Source organism: Oreochromis aureus, linkage group 10, assembly GCF_013358895.1.
Source record: "Oreochromis aureus strain Israel breed Guangdong linkage group 10, ZZ_aureus, whole genome shotgun sequence".
NCBI classification, from domain to species: Eukaryota; Metazoa; Chordata; class Actinopteri; order Cichliformes; family Cichlidae; genus Oreochromis; species Oreochromis aureus.
In genome coordinates, this window is record NC_052951.1 from 7,983,065 (window position 1) to 7,999,496 (window position 16,432).

The 16,432-nt window shown below is 42.6% G+C and overlaps 1 protein-coding gene across 3 annotated transcripts in view; it reads left to right on the forward strand.

Annotated features, from left to right (window-relative positions):
• The window catches only part of mtmr4 (myotubularin related protein 4), a 47,600-nt gene that overhangs the window by 9,735 nt on the left and 21,433 nt on the right, over positions 1–16,432 (forward strand). Inside the window, exon 1 of one of the 3 annotated variants that reach the window (XM_031735405.2) lies at positions 8,045–8,187. The exons of the other annotated variants lie outside the window; for them this stretch is intronic. Coding sequence (XP_031591265.1) covers positions 8,143–8,187 — 45 coding nt within the window. The 5' untranslated portion in view covers positions 8,045–8,142. Of the gene's footprint in view, positions 1–8,044; positions 8,188–16,432 lie in introns of those variants that run through there. 3 annotated transcript variants of the gene reach the window in all.

The window sequence follows — 16,432 nt, forward strand, 5'->3', positions numbered from 1 at the left end:
GTTACAATCAATAAAGAGTGTTGTTTATTCTCAAACAATCACAAATGCTCAGCCTGCGGGCAGAATGAGCCAGGTCAGGCAGGTGATGCAGTCCCCTGCAGACACACTCGGGAGCGACAATGCCCCGCCGACGGTGCTGCGAACCGTTGCCATGGGTTACCGGTTGCAGTTCCGGGTCAAGCCGCCTCGTTTCCAAGGAGTCGTAAACACGACTGTCAACACCGAGGCGGCCATGATACTCAGAGAGGAAATAAAGGCGCTATTGCAGAAAAGAGCAATACGAGTGGTCCCCGCTTCGGAGACAGACAAAGGTTGGTACAGCCGCTATTTTGTTGTTCCGAAAAGAGGGGGAGGGCTTCGTCCTATCCTCAACCTGCGAGTCTTGAACACGTATCTACGTACGTACAGGTTCAAGATGCTAACACTCAGACAGCTCTCGAATGCAGTCGGCCCGGGAGATTGGTTTGCGACAATCGATCAAACAGATGCTTATTTTCATGTGGCTATGCACCCGAAACACAAGCAGTTTCTGAGGTTTGCATTCGAGGGCGTAGCCTACGAATACCTAGTGCTGCCGTTCGGGCTGTCGCTCGCTCCTCGCACCTTTACGAAATGTGCCGAAGCAGCGCTTAGCGCCCCTCAGAGAGAGGCATCCGCATCTTAGCCTACCTAGACGACTGGGCTCTCGTAGCTTGCTCCAGAGAGCAGGCGGAGACACAGCTGTCACTGGTTCTGTCACACATTGAGACGCTGGGGTTCTCTGTGAACTTTCAAAAGAGCTCGCTAATCCCGAGTCAGCAGATTTCTTTCCTCGGTTTGGAAATATGCTCGCTTTCCAGCCGCGCACGTTTGTCGGAGCACAGAGTGGCCGCGTTTCATCGCTGCCTCGCTCAGTTTCAGCTGGGACGCAGACTGCGTTTCCAGACGATATTACGCTTGTTGGGCATGATGGCATCTATGATCGCCGTAGTGCCACTTGGACTGTTAAAAATGAGAGCGTTTCAACGCTGGACTCTCTCTCACCGCCTGTGTGCATCGCGTCACCTCCGGAGGAGGCTGCCGGTAACCGCGTCAGTGAGAGGGATTTGGTCCGCAGCTCAGCACCAGCTGCACATCCACCACTCAGAGCTGTTAGCAGTGTTCTTAGCTCTAAAGCATTTCCGTCCAGTCCTGGAGGGCCAGCATGTCTTAGTCAGGACGGACAATTCAACAGTGGTGTCTTACATAAACAGGCAGGGAGGAACATGCTCTCTTCCCCTGTTGAAGCTGTCTCGCTCTCTGCTGTTATGGTGCAGTGTTCATTTTCTGTCTCTGAGAGCCACCCATGTCCCGGGCCGCCTGAACCTGGGGCTGGACCTTCTCTCCGGGGGGGTCCTCTGGTGAGAGAATGGAGGTTACACCCTTTAATAGTGGCTCAGATTTGGGATCTATTTGGCAAGCCGCAAATAGATCTTTTTGCTTCCAGGGTAAATACTCACTGCCCCCTGTTCTTCTCCATAATCGACCACGATGCACCCTTGGGCTTGGACGCGCTAGCGCACCAATGGCCAGACGTGCTCCTGTATGCATTTCCCCCAGTGGAAATGATATCTCCAGTTCTAGAGAGAGTGCGTCGGCATTCCCTCTCTCTGATTCTAGTGGCTCCTTGGTGGCCCACAAGGTCGTGTTATGCAGAGATAATCAGCCTGCTAGCAGCGAGTCCTTGGCAGCTTCCTCTCCGCAGGGATCTCCTCTCTCAGGCGGGAGGAGAAGTGTTTCATCCGCGCCCAGATCTGTGGCGCCTTCATGCTTACCTGCTGAGAGGCTAAACTTGATTGCTAAGGGTTTGCCACCTAGTGTGATAGCGACAATTCAGAGCGCTAGGGCCTCATCTACTAGAGGCTTGTACGCTTACAAATGGCGAGCCTTCGAGCAATGGTGCCAGGACTGCCACACTCTCCCATTTCAGTGCTCTATTGTGGATGTTTTGACATTCCTGCAGGAGCTGCTGGATAAGGGCCTTTCATTTTCGACAATTAAGGTTTATTTAGCAGCTATATCTGCTTGTCATATTGGCTTTGACGGGGTGACACCAGGTGCACATCCCCTCGCCATACGTTTTCTGAAAGGGGTTCGCCGGCTGAGACCCGTGCGTAAGTCCAGTGTCCCTGCTTGGGTCTTGTCTTTGGTGCTGGAGGCCCTTTGTAGCCCCCCATTTGAACCCATCGAGTCTGTGGATATGAAATTTCTTTCATATAAGACTGCATTACTTCTCGCTTTGGCTTCGGCAAAGCGAGTGAGTGACCTTCATGCGCTGTCCGTGCATCCCGCCTGCACACAGTTTTCTCCTGATGGCCACAAGGTTATATTGCGTCCAAATGCTGCCTATTTTCCCAAGATCATGCCTGCATCTTATAGCTCAATGGAGTTTGAGTTGCTGAGCTTTTGCTCCCCTCCTTTTGCATCTGAGGAGCAGAGGAGGATGCATTCTCTTTGTCCAGTGCGTGTGCTACGCACCTACATTGAGCGCACTCAGAATGTCCGTTTATGTGATCAGCTGTTTGTTTGCTTCGCCAATCCAAATAGAGGTAGATCTCTGTCCAAACAGAGGCTGTCCCACTGGATTATTGAAGCTATCTCACTGGCATACGGCAATAGAGGTCTTGCTTTGCCCCACGGGGTGAGAGCTCATTCCACCAGGGGGATGGCAACCTCATGGGCTCTTTTTAGAGGGGTGCCTGTAGCTGATATTTGTGCAGCAGCTAGTTGGGCATCACCGCACACTTTTGTGCAGTTTTATCGGTTGGACGTTACAGCCCCTTCGGTGGCTCATACTGTCCTTTCTGCTGGGTCTACCACTCACTAAGGAAGTGGTGGCCCGATTCGGTTCGGTGGCTGCTCATGGGCGTGTATATATGTCCCATACTTATGTGTTGTACCGAGTGAATCGACTGAAAGGGAACGAATAGTTATGTCTATAACTTCTGTTCCCTGAAGGAGAGGAACAGGTACAACACAAGGTGGCCCCACTGAGCAGTTTGGCTCGGTGAAGAGCGGCTATCGAACTGAGGGATGACTGTGATGACAGCGGCTATATGTGCAGGCGGGGCCGTGCGCGTGTCATCACACGTCATCTGCCTTAAAGGCGTGAATAAAGGTTTCTTCAGCCAGGACACGCGAGGGCGTGATATCCCATACTTATGTGTTGTACCTCGTTCCTCTCCTTCAGGGAACAGAAGTTATAGACATAACTATTCGACACCCTTAGTCACCTGATGGTCTGTCTGCTTGTGCCTTGTCAGGCAGTGAATGGGCTTCAGAGTAAATGGTGCTTTAAAAGAGCGGAAGCAGCAACCAAATGAGTGACAAATTCCTCTTGAAACTAATGGGAACCACTTTTATGGGACAGACATAGGAAGTATAACAGGAGAATACATATCCCAAGGTTCTGGTCAAATGGGTCCACAGAATGTCACTGTGGCTGGATGCCCAACTCCCAGCCTTTTTATGGGAGCCCTGGGCTTAATTGATGGCATAGCTGATGAACAAACAATGTGCCCACAGGAGCATAAAATGAGGATGCAGAGCTTCGCTGTCTTGGGTTGAAGAGTGTTTATGCATTTATAGAAAAGCTAACCTCTTCTTGGTTTGGGTGTGGTCAGAGGTATGCGCTGCATGTGTAATCAAAGGCTCAAACTGTTATCAGGTGGCATGATCACACCCTAGAATGTTTCAGATCAGCCTAAGGAGTATTTAAAGTAAAACTGTGATTTACAGATGTGTACATGATGGTAGTGTTCGATTAAATATGAAATTGCAATTGTTACTGTGCATGTTAAGAATCTACATTAATGGGACCTTTTTAAGTTGCCCAGTGGCCACAGTTAGGGACGACAGATTGGAGTATCATTACCTTTTTGAGCTAAGGGTTATATTCTCAGGTGGGATTGTGAGACAGTTGTTCCTCAGGTAATATGATCCTTTTTAATCCTCTATGTGAAGCAGTGTTTAATTGCTTCCCAGCCTTGAGCTTGCCTTTTTTCCGTCCACTGAAACAAAATGGGAAATATTGAGCTCATGTTGTTGTCCACTCATGCTGTTGCATTGTTAGCAAGATAATGGGAGCACGGAAACGAGTACAGCAGGATTGTGCGTGTAGGCAGAGTAAAACCTATTTGGTTAGGTTAAATCATTCTGGCTGGCTGTCTCCGGTTCCTCATTCCTACTTTTCATTCCATTCAGATAATTGTTAACTTTATTTTTTGTTCAAAGCTTTGCGCGTGTGTGTCCGCAACACTTCCCGTCAGAGCCTGCTTAGCTCAATCTTATTTAAGATGTTGCCTGGCAGCCAGTCAGACGTTACTGTAGTGACAAATGTCAGTGAAATGTACTGCCTACATTTATATGCCTGATGAATTATTTTAATGTTTGTAATGATCATATTGAGCTAAATACTTGTCCAGACTGAAGTCAGACTTCCAAACACTAACTGTACACCAAACCCCCATACCTCCTTGTTACTGCTTCACTACTTAAAAATTACTTGTTACTTAAGTTTCAAGTACTTTGTTTAAGTCTATGAAAGGCATCCAAACACATACATGTATTTCAGAAATTGAGTATTTCTGTAAAGTTTTGCTTCATTTGGCCCTCCTTCCCAATGCTTCATGTCTTTTTCATATCCTGCTTCTATAGCTGTGTGTCAACATGTAGGCTGACACCCTGCATTGGTTACTGGCTGACCTCCTTTCCTAAAATAAAACCTGAAACAGAGGAGCCCAAATCTGGTGCTCACTTCTGCGGCTGGTTCAGCCAGTACTGCACAAGCAGAGGGAGAAAATTTATAGCTCAGTATTTGGACTCTGGACCAGTTAATCATACATTAGTCAGTAGTGATCCCAAATACATTTATTTATTTATTTATTTTAATGGCCATAAATGAACTAAAAAGAGCTTCACAGCCTGCTTAGTGAACTGATGATTCAAAACTCTTGGTTGTATATACTTTTTTTTCATTTAGATATTGCCAGTCAAAAAATAACTAGGTTTTAAATAAATATGTTTTCAAAGATGTACATGCTACAGTTCTAATATAAGATTTAATGATGAGTCAGAGCAGCTGGAGATCTTTAAAGTTCAGCTAAGCTCATCAAGGGAAAGCCCCCTACACTCTCAGAGGTAATGAGGTATCAAACTTATTTGGGGCTTGAGAAGTCTTAATCATTGGGATTTTGCCAAAGGAAAGAAATCGCTTTAGACTGAGTTGCTAAGCAGACATCAGAAAACTTGGTGTACCTCCTAGAGTGTACCACCTTCTTCTCCAAAGCCATGAATGTGTGATAAAGCTACAGTGAGAGGGGCACGTGTTTGGGCTTAGCTGTAATGTTGTATTTCACTTCTTCATTCCACTGGTGGAAAATAAATGTAATGGGCCACAGTTTCAAACCGTGACATGCAAATGGTTCTCGGTAAGGTTTTGTTTAATTTATGGAGGTGGATCTTATAGCAGCAGATGCATGCTCCCATTAACGTGATGAAATGGAAACCATTCTGCACACAAGTAGATTACATCCCTTCTTCTCTGCTTCCTTTTCCATGGTCTCTACAGACTGTATACATTACATTAGATAAAGCGTATAGACCTATATAGAACAGAATAACCTAGAATAATCTACTGTATTGATCGATTTAATATGTAACCTTGGGCAGCTTGTCTATTGTTGCGTAAACAGTGTCATGGACATTGAGATCTTCTTCCTATAAAAGACTTGCAGAAGAAGCCAAACTGTTTGATGTGCAGGGGAAATATGATTGAATTCTAAGTAGGAATGTCTTGTTTCTACATTGTCAAAGTTTGTGAAATCACCTTAGGCATTAATTCCAATATCATGTTCATCAGCTCAAGTCCATGTCAGTCATTGTATTCCTGAAATATGTATTCATGCCTCACAAACAGCTGAGTTCTGTCTGCTGGAAGGAGACGCAAGCATCCTTAGGAGAAGCTTCTCCTCAGTGTTCACATTTGGATAGAAGGATTCCAAATGTTAACGCTGAGAACAATTCAAAACCTAGCAGGTGTCAGCATGGCAGTTGTAAGCGTAACTTCTGCCTCTGATGTTCAAGTTCTTGCCACTAACCGTTGCAGACAGCATACTTTACTCTCTGCTTTCAAAAGCCTAGAACTATGTTGTTCTCTTGGTAGAGAGATAATCAAAATCTAACATTGCCAAAGTGGTGCTTAAGCACGAGAAATGTTGACCATGCAATGACCCAGAGCCAAGGACATAAACACCAATTACTGGGCTTCACATGTATTTGCTGCATTTCAGGCTGCATTCTCTCACTGATATTAGGACACAATCCACTGTTATCAAAATTATGTTCTCAAGGCAGAAAGTAAACAAATTTAAAGTACATATTCTATATATGTACACACAGTGTATACAGGATTGCCTCTATAGTTTTATGAAGTTGTCTGTGAAAATGGCCTTTGGTGTTTATAAATGTGTTAGAACTGCATGGGTGCAAATGTAACAATATTAGGGATACCTCCCTGTAAAAATACAGGCCACCTGATCATATTGCAGCTATTAGCACACTGCATTACAACCAGCTTCCTAGTTTCAGTTATATCCATCCAATATCCGGGCATATGTAAATGTGTGGACCTCATGATCCACGGTTTCAGCATTGATTTAACTTCCTTTGTAAAGCCAGTGAATAAGACTTATGTCTCTGCACCAGCTTTACACTGTCAGCTGAAGCAGTTCACTTAATACACTTGTGTTGATGGTTTCTTTACACAAATTGCACTTAAGGGCAATAAACATTTACCCCCATGTGGAAATTCATCCTGTTAAAATGAGGCAGCACCTTTTGCTAGTGAAATTAATCCTATTTATTGTGCTGTGTTTAGCCCATGCTGCATGTACTGCGTTATGCTTGTTACGTAATGTGGGGTCATACAGCTGTAGGCGAGTGGCTGTCACGACTCTAATAGGAAGGAGGTTGGGATAAGAGGGAGGAAGAGCTACGTCTCGCCTAGAAGTGTATGTGCAATCAGTGTCCTTCCTTGATATGATACGGTGACGTGCAGGATTTATAGTATCTAAAAATGTTTCAGGATAATGTGACGATGACACTCGGAAGTGGGGAAGAATGTCTGTAAAATGCTGTGTCACCAGCAATCTCTGCATCCACCGTCTCTTCTCGTTGCCCTCCCTCCCTCTGTTCTCTGCCACGTATTTGCCTTCTGCGCTACATCAGTAGCTGCTAGTGTGACCGTTTTGTGATGGGATACTGTCCCAACAGTGGGATGCGTTGTGTCTCTCTGCTGTTGGCTTCAGGTTGTGCATTCTTTTTTGGGGGCATTTTTTGCACATACAGCTATCAGTAAACTGTGTGTGTTTGAGCCACAGCGTACTGCAGTCATTGTGGCAATCGGAGCATCTTCTGGTGGTCAGCGATGCACTCGAGGCTTTACCACCTTGTTGCTGAGGGAGAAGCATATTTCTGAAGGGATGTCGGTGAAGGGTGAACAAGGAGGAGGTGGGGGGAGGAGGAAGAGATGAGAGGGAGATGGGGAGAAATGCGAGCATGCGAATGTGAGAGAGGGAGGGAGGTAGATGCGCATGCAGAGGGTGGAGCTTAGCATCAGGCAGTTCCCTCCGTCTTCCTTTCTCTCCTGTTTTCTCTTCTCACAGTTTCCCGTGATCCACATCGCTGGGCACATCTGCAGTCATTTCAACTCTTCTGCTTTCGTCTCACTTGTAACTCAGCTGATCCGCTGGACTGCTGCGCCTCTCTGTACTGTTTTTCCAATTTTTTTTTATGGACTATCATCCTTTTTGCCAGCACTGCAACAGGGGCTGTCTTCAGACACCAGCGTGCACCCCTTTCTGGGAGTGGTGGGGGGGTGGGGGTGGGGTGGGATCCTGACTTAGAGCCAGGGCTGCTGTGTTGTCCCACAGAACCTCTAGATAAGGGGCAAACCTACAAAAGCTGCGGGGGGGTGGGAAGCGGGGTGGCAGGCAGAGGGGGTCGAAGCAAACGAAGGGTGGAGAGGCTCAGGAGAAGAATGGTTATGCCGGCTCCTCGTGCTCTGGTCGTGCTCCTGCTCCGTAGGCTGCGTGTCATTCAGGCACAGTCCTGCCTCTCCTCGACATGAGCCTCGCAGGAAGGGTGTCCTGCTCCATGCTCAACTGCTTTGTAAGTCTTTCATTTGTTTCCGATGGGTGTGTTTTAAGGCCCTCCTCTCTCTATCTCACCCGCCTGTGTGTTTCTGCCTCCCTTCCAGGTAGTGGAGGGTGGGGGTGCTGCTCGACACACGAGTGCTGCAGTTATTAAGTAACAGCAATAACTCGATATAAATAATTGAATTATCTCAGAATGTTCTAGAGTACGAGGCGATGAAAAAGTGCTTCTATTGCTGTCATCATTCACCTCTGTCGGATGGACAGCTTTGAGCTGCTGGTATGTTGACTGACGGGGAGGAGATGGGGGTGGGGAGCTGCTGGGACTAGGATGGGTAAGATGTTTTCATGCATTCACTGTTGCCGTCCCGGAGCACCAAAGTGTTCACTGCAGTGAAGGTCCTGTTTGAGTTAGGATGTACATGGGCTATGAGGAAGAGGCATGTAGAACTGGTGTTTGTTTTTGTTTATGCCTTGAGTTGGTAAAGATAAGGTTGACAACCAAGGATGTTGACCTCTGACCCCCTCAAGGTTAGCAGGTAATGAGCACAGGCAGTACAATGTGGCCATTAACTGCTAACCTTAACCGCGTTAAATCAAATCACACTTTCCTGCCAAGAGTCCCATGTTAGTAGCCACCTAAAGTTCATTTTTTGAGGCTGATATAAACAATGTCTGGTAAGATACCCATTAAATAAAAACATCTTTATACATATAAATGCCAGTAATTTGAGCTATACATTGTTAAAAAATAACACTTACCTTTGAAGCCAGCAGACTTTCCATAGCCAGACTTTCTTTGTGTTAGCTATTTTGTCACTAGTATGAGGACAGTAGTTATCAACTTTCTTTGTTAACTCAGACTTTCTGTTTCATGCTCACATAAAAGGGGGTGTTTGGATTTTACTTTCCTCCCATGCAAAATGGGCAGATCAAGAGCCAGCTGCTTCAGTCAGAGACATTATCAGAGGAACAGGTGATGAAACTCTTTAAAGGATATTTAAAAGAAAACAGCAAAAGGAAATACAGGTGGTGAAAATAATCATTAATCTTGTGAATTCATAGGTGAACGTGTTTATTTTCCCCACTCGGTGAAACTTAAATACTCGCAAATTATAAAGCTAGCATTCTTTCAGCAGAGTCTGTATCACACTTTGAGCATGTGGTCGATAAAAGAATCAGTGAAATGTTAGCCCTTCCACCTTTTATAATATAATATAATATAATATAATATAATATAATATAATATAATATAATATAATATAATATAATATAATATAAAAAATGTTACTTAGCACCAAGAAAAAATTATTCAGATTCACAAAGTACTCAGTAGTTTCGCAGGTATATAACACATCTCCCTTAGAGGGAAAGATGTATTTCAAAAACTTTCATGGAAATATTGGGGAATATCAAGCACTACATTTCTTTATATGCAGATGATGTTGTTTTGTTCTTGTCAAATCCTGAGCGATCTGTTCCTGTACTTTTAGATGTGGTGAGGTCGTTTGGGGAAATCTCAGGTTATACAATTAATTGGCAGAAGAGTGAGTTTGTGGCTTTAACTGCAAACTTGGATGTTGATTTTTTTGAAAATTTTGCCTTTTAAAATTACAGATAGATTGAAATACTTGGGTGTTATTTTGCCTAAGGATCCTAAATTGATCTTTAAGTTGAATTATCTTGAACAAGTTGAAAAATTGAAAAAGGACATTGAGAAATGGAGGGCTCTCCCTATTTCCATGGTAGGTCGCATTAATGTAATCAAAATGGTTTCCCTTCCTAAATTTCTATATTTATTTTTAAACTTACCTATTTTTTTGAATAAGCAATTTTTTAAAGTGATCGACTCAGTAGTATTACCATTTGTTTGGGGCTTTAAAACTCACAGGATATCAAAAGTTCATCTATGTAAGTCTAAACTTAAGGTTGGATTTGCTCTGCCACTGTTTCAGTTTTATTATTGGGCTGCAAATGCTAGAACTCTTGCTTACTGGCAGGAAGGGTACAAAAAGGTCATGTCTGCCGATACCCCCTCCTGGGTGGTCATAGAGAGTGGTGGGGTTGAGAATAGTTCCCTCCCTGCTCTTCTTTTTTCGTCCTCTAATCCGCGAACCAAGGTTAATAATTTTATAGTTTCGAACTGTGTTAAAATCTTTAGTCAGATCAAAAAAGGTTGTGCTCTACCAGACACTTCGATCCATACTACAATATATTGTAATCATGCATTTCCACCCTCATGTTTAGACACTTCTTTTGAGGTCTGGACACAAAAGGTATTATTACTCTCAAAGACTTATATATTGACAGGCAGTTTGCATCATTTATTCAGTTGCAGAACAAGTTCTCTCTCCCTGCGTCACATTTTTTTCATTATTTACAAATAAGAAACTATGTTCGTCAGAGTATCCTTAATTTTCCATTTCTTCCAGAAGAGGGGTCAATTTTTACACTCCTGAGTTCCCCGGATTCTAAAAAGTTGGTTTCTGGTTTTGTGAAAGCTTTTTCTGAGTATTTAAATTTTAAATCTGACTTTTTGAAGATGACATGGGAGGAGGAGCTTGGTTTGCAAATTGGAGATGAGGTGTGGGAGAGGAGTCTGTGTAGGATCCATTCTTGCTCTATAAATGCAAGACACCAGTTAATTCAATTCAAAGTGCTTCACAGACTTCATTATTCAAAAACTAAACTGCACAGGATTTTTCCTTTTATCAGTCCGATGTGTGATCTTTGTAAACTTGGAGAAGGCTCTCTCACTCACTTATTTTGGACTTGTCCCAAATTGCATAACTATTGGTTGGACATTTTTAAATGTTTTTCTGATATCTATAATTGTACATTAGAGCCGGACCCAATAATTGCATTGTTTGGATCTTCCTCTTCCCTTTTACACCTCAGCTCTGCTGCACAAACTACAGTTTTGTTTGGAATGGTAATTGCTAAGAAAATTATCTTGATTCTCTGGAAGTCGGATATTGTACCTCAATTCAAAATGTGGCTGACAGAACTGACTGCTCTACTGCATATGGAGAGAATTAGGTACACATTAGCGGACAAACTTAGTAATTTCTTTGATGTGTGGCAGCCATTTTTAGATCATGTATTAAAACAAAGTCCTGTTTGATCAATCACCAATAACTCAGCTTACCACCTTAGCGTTTTATTTCTGTTTATTGCCAGTGTTGAAGTAGTATTTTTGTCGTTGCAGTGTAATCTTTTGCCTTATTTGTGTTTTTGCCCTTGCTGTTGTGTTGTCTGTTGTTTTTTTTGTTTTGTGTTTTGTTTTTTGTTTTTTGTCTCTTTTTTTCCTATCAAAAAATCTCAATAAACATACTTAAAAAAAAAAAAAAAAACTTTCATGGAAATGACAAGTTGAACAAAATATTTTTCTTCAAAAACTACAAATGTGAACCTTTTGAAAGTTTTGGGAACTATGAAATATGAAAATGAGACTGAGCCTCTGGGACACATGCAAGTCTGTACTAGTATTTCATAGTGATCCATCCATTAGTGTTTCAGATGGTTCAGCCACAGTAGAGGACTGGCATGCTGAGATCCTTTCAGCATTATCACATATATTTCACCTAGAGTTTTATCAAGCTATTCCTCTGTTTGTTATACAATACAGATCCCAAAAAAGATTTTAATAATACTGGCGAAAATTATATTGTCACAATTTTTCTTAAAGAAAGCTTTGTTTGAAAAGCTGTCAGGTAGGAAGATTGCAGCTGCTCATTGTCCCTCTCCTTTCTCTGTGAACAGATGTAGCCAGGCGTTCCGCAATTTATGATCTCTCTCCAATAGGTCTGTGACGCAGCTGAGTCGGCACTTCTCCTGCGTCAGTGTCTGTATAATTTAGTATCCCCATCCTTTGTTGCTTAAGTGGATCAGAGCGCTGTCAGTCTTCTCCTGTTGAAGGAGGCTCCATCATTTTCATCATGGCCACCATTGTTGTGATCCAGCAGTTGCGAGGGCATCTTCAGTTACTATTCTAATGTACAATGTGCAATGTTGTCTGCAGTAAATGGAACTATAAACATATAATTGAATTGGATAAGATTTTTCCATGACTCAGATTCTATTATTCCCACTAGTTAAATAAATCAGCAGTTTAGGTAAAGCCAAAAGTTTATTGGGGGATGTGCCTTTAGGCTGTATCAGGCTGTATCCTAACTCTCTGCCTAATGCCAAGGTGGAAAAAAACGGTAAATAGACTTTGTGTTGTGACCCCCGAGGAAGACAACACAACAGAGATGAGGGACTGGGGGAAAAAAAGCAAAGTGCATAGCAAGTTATTGAAAGGAAAGGTACTTAATTTGTATTTTTTGTCTCAGTATAGCCATAGTAAACCAAAGTCTGTACTAACCTATGTGAACGTTTATGCAAACCTTTTTTGGGATAATGCCAGCCAGTTTATTATATTGTTTTGTGTTTCACCAATATAGACAACCACCTCTGAACCCTAAATAATGAGTTTTGACACTCCAGTACGTATGAATAAAGACGTGGTTTGATAATCATTAGAATAGTTTTTGGGCTTTTCCTAGGGTAGCTGCATAGGCAGAAAACAACTCATTTCTGATGCCAGAAATAAAACAGAATGACACCCAGTCATTCTGTTTTAAAGACAGGCCTGAAATATGGCAGAAACCACTCAGTTCAGAACAGACCTTCAAGGGTTACTCCTAGAAGACTTTCAAGGGGTAAAGAGTTAAAGGGAAAACTAACACAAAGGTGTCTCAGTAAGGGCTTTTGCCACCATAACCCTTTCCCTCATTTGGTGTTTTGAAAGTCAAACCATTCAGTGATGCCTCATGTCCTGTGGATATGGGCATTGTCTTCCTGGAAGAGGATAGAAATGTTTAAGGGGCGTCCATACAGGTAGTGACAAGAGACTGGGATGTCGATCAACTGCATCATCTTCAAGAGGCAACAGGCAAAGTGACAGTTAGCAAGTTAAATTTTCAACTTAAAGCCCATCAGTCGACTTGACTACCAGTTTGAGTGACGGATACCACTGGTTGAGAAGTAGGGCAAATACCACAAAGTAAAGTGCAACAAACAAATCACTTAATATGTTGATGGACCACTCAGGAGGACTTTTTATAGATTAGCAGTGACTTGTCCTGTAAGTGTGTCTAAACCAGAACACCAACATGTCCCTCGCAAGTTATCAGAGCCATCAGACATCTAGACTGTGAGGGCCATCGGTTCATGCTTTTGCTTTAAGTTGTCGCTTGTTTGTGTGTTTACCTTGATCGATTTGTTCTTACTGTGCTACAAAGTGTTACTCCAACTTTGTGCATTTCGGATGAATTCTGTTCACGTAAAGAAAACCCTGCCCAGTTTATTTTTTTCAGTACTTGGAGTACTGCCCAGTTATAACACAAAAATGTGATTGATTGTTTAGAACACAGTGATCGATTGAACATTAACGTAGGCGGCGACAGGACAAGGAGAATGAAATGCATTTAGAGAGATTTGTCATAGTCTGCCATCTTTGATCTTGACTTTTTTACTTAGAATCTGCTCCCTAGCGCCACTCAGAAAAATATCTTTGGCCTGGTTATTTTTAATATTTATATAAAATGTTTTTCATTCTGCCCTGTCTCTGCACCCTCTGCCTGCAGTCATTTTCATCCTTTTTTCCCCTCTCTTTTTTTATTTAGAATCATCGTTTAATATATTTATCATGTCCAACACGGCGAATGGCCGAACAGTTAAAAGCAGAGATGTAAGTGCGTGTTGTCCACATATTCAGGAGGTCACCTCAGCATCCTGTAGTGCTTCTCTAATCCGAAAAACTCTGGGACAAAGCACCAGTCAGATTAAGTAAATAATCTGGTGAGTAAAGACAGCAAATTGTTAGAAAAAGCTTTTGGGTGAAAGGGCCTCTAAAAAGAGGCTGTCGTATCCATGGAAACCAGACATTTATTCATGAACACTGTGCCAATGTCTCTTTCACTTTGTCTACATATTCTGTCCTGTTTCCATTTGCATACATGCAGGACCGTTTTCACACATGCTTTCTCCAGAGAAGTAAAACTTGGAAAAAGCGACTGTGCATTATTCCCTCCACATGCACGCTGCTAATCTGCTTTGCCACGGCTGTCTCATTGCCTGCTACAGTACCTGATATCATAGCTGATACTCTTTTGGCTCTTAATGTTATCTTGATGTTTCATGTGCTATCAACTCTGACATTTATATTTGGTAAATGCACGGAGGCGTATGCGCGCATGCTTGTCAGCTCCAGCTTTTTGAGCTGGTTGGACAAAGGTGGGGGAGGGTGCGCAGGCTCGCAGCAGTGACGAAGCAAAAACGTGTTGGGCACAGGACAAGCTGTGCTCCATCTTTGGGAGCTGTTTAGAAGTGAGAGCATCTCTCTTTTCCTTTAATCTTCTGTAAGCTGATTGTCTGCTTGTGGAAACAAAAATTACAATATGGACAAAATAAACTCCCTCCAAAAAAGTCTCCAAATGTAATGACGGTTTTTAAAGCCAGGTCTTTAAGCATCATCTTTGTGCAAAGAATCTATGAAGCTGAAATATGCATATGTCCATGTTTCATGTAGTTCAATGAGTCTGTTCCTGTGGTATTTAAATCCATTGCTGTTAATATAAGCTAATAGCAGTAGCTCATCAGGTAGTGTCTTGTGCTTCTAGGGCAACACATACACAACTTTTAGTTAGCTCTTCTTGTCTTTAAAGTATGTTGTGTACTTGTGGGAATCAGAGAAATGCTGTGTAAGAGCTCTGCAAGAGAAAAGTATAAATGTGGCCAAGAGTCTACCAGGTAATGCTGCCTGGGGTATTTGGAAACCAAACCAGATTAGATGGATTGTTGATGGGAGATGAAAGTGTGTGGCTGTGGTCCAAGTGTCTGTTTGCTTTTTTTTTTTTTTTTTTTTTTTTTTTTTGCAAGATATTATGATGTAAATTGATAAATTTTTACAGGAAAAACTGATTTGGAGGTTGGTTTTGGTTAACTTTAGAGTAATTGATTGTAATTGAATTTCTCAGAGGGACTTCTATAATACTAGTGGCTGAAGTAATTTGATGTGGTGGTCGATCAGCGTGTGATGACCTCATAGGACCCCTCTGACTGATGGCCACAGTCATAATACATACACCAATTCTCAGGTGAACATAAGTAAAATTGATGTTGCACAGCTGCCTCATCAGTCTGATGCCACCTGTTGGCTCAGGGTAAAAGGTCAACCGATTAGTGGGGTTGCATTTCAAAAGGATTTGGAGGAGGGGACAACCAGAATGTGTTTCTTCTTAGAGAGGCACCACAGGTTGGTGATTTTAAACTGAGGATTTTAACATTTGATTTGGTGGAAAACGCCATTCGTGTGATACTATATAATCTTAATTACAAGCAGTCAACTGGAGTGAAAACATTCATGCTAACATTCAAGTTGTGATACCGATTCAGAGCTACTGAGAACAACAAATGAGTGTCATCATGGTGGCTCCGCTAGAATTTACATGAAAACTAAAAGTAGTTTCAGCCCATTTTCTATCAGATTTCTGTTTGTTACCAAACAACAACGCACTCATTAAAGCATATTTATCTGGTCTAAATTTAGATGATAATCACTGAACAGGAGTTTTTCCTCTTCCTCACACACAGCACACTTTACTTGATGGTTGCATTACAAAACCACCACTCTCCCCTAATTTTGAGTGTGCTTTTATATGAAGATGGAAACACAGCATTACCATGAACGTAAAGGCAACATTTGGAGGAAATGGAGCCTGCAGTAATGGTAGATAGCACTTACCACTGGAGCAACTCATTAGGGGGTTTAGATGCCTCACATGGACACATTCACCATGACACCCACCTCCGTGGCAATCATCACCACCACTGTTTATTGCAACTTATACTATAATAAATTAACAGATGACTTTCAGTTGGGATTTATCACTTTTCTCTCAGACTTCTGACAATGGGAGTGCCTACCTCAAAAGGCCCTTTTTGAGAGGGAAAGCCCTGGTAGCTGGATATTCTCCCTTCTAAGGGTTGCCAAGACTTTGACACCTGTGCTGTTTTGTCCATGCAATACCTAAATATAGAGCTGCATCCAGCCATCCTCTCCTGCACTGCTTAGCCACCTTGGGGTGCTAACTGTTTTCATCGTCGGCCAAAAGTTTGTTGTATGTATGTTTTTAGCTCACTGTAATTATTACCTACTGATGGAGCTATGTCACATAAGCTGAAAAATACTGCCTTGGCATTGTCATTATTACTTG